General features: G+C 55.1%; 1 protein-coding gene across 1 annotated transcript in view; it reads left to right on the top strand.

Annotated features, from left to right (window-relative positions):
* LOC144241882 (ras-related protein Rap-2b-like) overlaps positions 1–1,744 on the top strand; it is a 3,628-nt gene extending 1,884 nt beyond the window's left edge. Inside the window, exon 3 of the mRNA XM_077776538.1 lies at positions 1,639–1,744. Within this exon, the coding sequence (XP_077632664.1) occupies positions 1,639–1,744 (106 nt within the window). The remainder of the gene's footprint in view (positions 1–1,638) is intronic.
* Positions 1,745–2,633: the final 889 nt, after the last annotated feature.

Below are 2,633 nucleotides of genomic sequence, written 5' to 3'. Positions count from 1 at the left end.
AGTACCTTCCTGATCTCAGGTGTCTTTGTCCAAAGCTGCCCCCTCCTGTGTCTGAACAGAGGCAAAACCCCAAGGCTTTCTGGACGGGATGTTGAGCTGTGCAGAGAAAGCACACGGGCGTGCACGGTGTCCCGTTCCCAGCCATGAAAGCAGGGCCCCGCGGACTGCAAGCTGAGCGGCCCCTGGGCCTGCCTGCCCTGCACCCCGCCAGCCCTGTCTTTCTGACCTGCTTGCACTGAGGCCTCCTGGGAGGTCTTGTGTCCCTGGATCCCTGTGCCTCTGGATAATCGGTTCGATCCAGGAAAAAATTCACAAGTAGCCAATTCTTCGTTTAGATTCCTAGGACCTCCTCAGAGCCTCTCACTCAGATCTACATTTGGGCCCAGAGCCCGGGGTGTTCCTTGCTGACTGGTGAACACGACGAATGGTCAGGCCTGGGACCTCAGGTATATGTTTGAAGCCATTCTCTGGGTGTGTACACACACACACACGCACTCACACACGCACGCACGCACACAAATACATGTAAAATTCAAGACCTACACACTCAATTTTCTTCCTCTTCCAACATTTCACATTTCTAACTGACGTATGTTACACACAGTTGCCTGGAGTCCCTCTGGAGTCAAGTGCGGCCTGACTAAAGTGACCTTGAAGCAGCAGATGTGACTGCTTGTCAGGTCCGGGTGCCGTGGTCCCTGAAAGCACTGCCTGGTGGGGGACATGAACTGGGTGGCCTGAGTCACCAGCCTGCAGATGGTGTTGCCATCTCAGGTCATTCACAGCTGGGCCCTGGGCCGGGGGCGACGCATGCTCAGCCCGACTAGGGAACGAGCCTAACTGGGGAACATGACGCTGATTTCCCAAGTGGCTGTGACCTTCCCAAACCCTCGAGCCTCTGATGCTCCCAAGTGGCCCGCAGCTCAGAGGATGTGCAGATTCCCTTCTGGCCCGTGCATTGTGGTTTCAGTTTGTATCATTCGGATTGCTGGTGACGCTGAGAATTCTTCTGGAGGGTTTCAAATGACATTTGATCGCCTCTTCAGTGAAATGCCTGTTCTTTTCGTCAGCTTTTAAAATTCTGTGATCTGTCCTTTTCTTCTTGGTTCTTGGAGGCTTTACCTACCCCGGGGCGGGCAGCCTCTGAGATTCCTCCGATGAGCCCACGTCCCGGAACGCAGCCCGTGTGATTGCCTCCCCTCGAGAGGGTGGGCAGGACCTAGTGACCCCCTTCTAGGGAATAGAACAGGACAACAGTGATGGGAATGTCACTTCTGAGATTATATTACAAAACCACTGACCCCTGTCCCGCTCAGGCTCCGTCAGAGCCCTTGCTCTGGGACAAGCTGCCGTGTGGTGACGAGCCTGGTGGAGGGGGACATGTGGCAAGGGACTAATGTCCCGGCCAGCAGCCGACGACGACCTGAGACCTAGCTGCAGCTCCTGAGTGAGCTCAGGAGGGGACCCTTTCCCAGATGAGCCCAGAGATGAGGGCAGCCCCTGCCAGCCCCTCCCCACGGCCCGCGAGGGAGCCCGAGCAGAGCCCCGGCTGAGCCGCGGAGGCTCCTGACCCACAGACACCGTGAGATGGTGTGTACTGTTTTACACCAAGACGTTTTAAGGCAATTTGTTCTGCAGCTACGGATCGCTGCTGCAGCTTTCTGGTGGCCGGACCAGGCTGCTGATGTCTGAATACCCGAACCAGGCCGCGGGCAGAACCGGCTGGGATTCGGAGGAGGGTTAGGGGAGCACTGCAGCACCCCGCACGAGAGCTGGGCTTTGAGGACCCTGCCCGTGAGGGCGCACAGGAAGCGAGGGACGGGGGTCCTTGTGACGTCCACCGTGTCACCCGCAGTGGTGTGGGGACTGAACCGTGTACCTGCTGCAATCCAGGAGCCACTCGGTAGATTTCCAGGCAGGCAGCGTGCAGACGACGCCACCTGGCCTCTCCCTGCGGCTTATGGTTCGACGTAAGCAGAGACAGACTGAAGGCACTTGGGAAACTAAAAGGAACCAGTACCTCATAGTTGTGAAAATTCAGTTTCTCCAAATGGCAAAAGATGGTAATGTTAAGAAATGACTTCCCAGGGAATATCAAATCCAGGAGAATTGATCTAAAACTGAAGCCAGGGGCGCCTGGGGGTCTCAGTCAGTTAAGCGTACAGCTTAAGGTCAGCTCAGGTCAGGATCTCACAATTCGTGAGTTCGAGTCCCACGTCGGGCTCTGTGCTGACAGCTCAGAGCCTGGAGCCTGCTTCGGATTCTGTGTCTCCCTCTCTCTCTTTTCCTCTCCCGCTCACGCTCTGTCTCTCTCTCTCTCTCTCAAAAATAAACATTAAAAAAAATTTTCATATAAAAATAAAGCCAAAGGTGTGACTGTGAAGCCTTTTGTCAAGACCTCAGAAGGATCAGAGGTCCTCAGAGTACTGTTCAGTCACATGATGGGCCTGTTAAAAAGATGAAGGTGTACCCCACAAATCCTCTCCCTCAAGGATAGAGCCTCTGGGGAACCTCAACATTGCCCCTCAGCCATCTCAGGAGGAGCCCAACAGAGACCAGGGTTCACCTCAAAGACCTTTCTTCGTGTGCCTTCTTGCTAATGGAGTGAACCCAGTTCCCAAGCAGATTTGTGG

This window comes from Crocuta crocuta, unplaced genomic scaffold (genome assembly GCF_008692635.1).
Source record: "Crocuta crocuta isolate KB4526 unplaced genomic scaffold, BGI_CrCroc_1.0 scaffold8, whole genome shotgun sequence".
NCBI lineage: Eukaryota > Metazoa > Chordata > Mammalia > Carnivora > Hyaenidae > Crocuta > Crocuta crocuta.
This window is presented reverse-complemented; position numbering and strand designations above follow the sequence as displayed.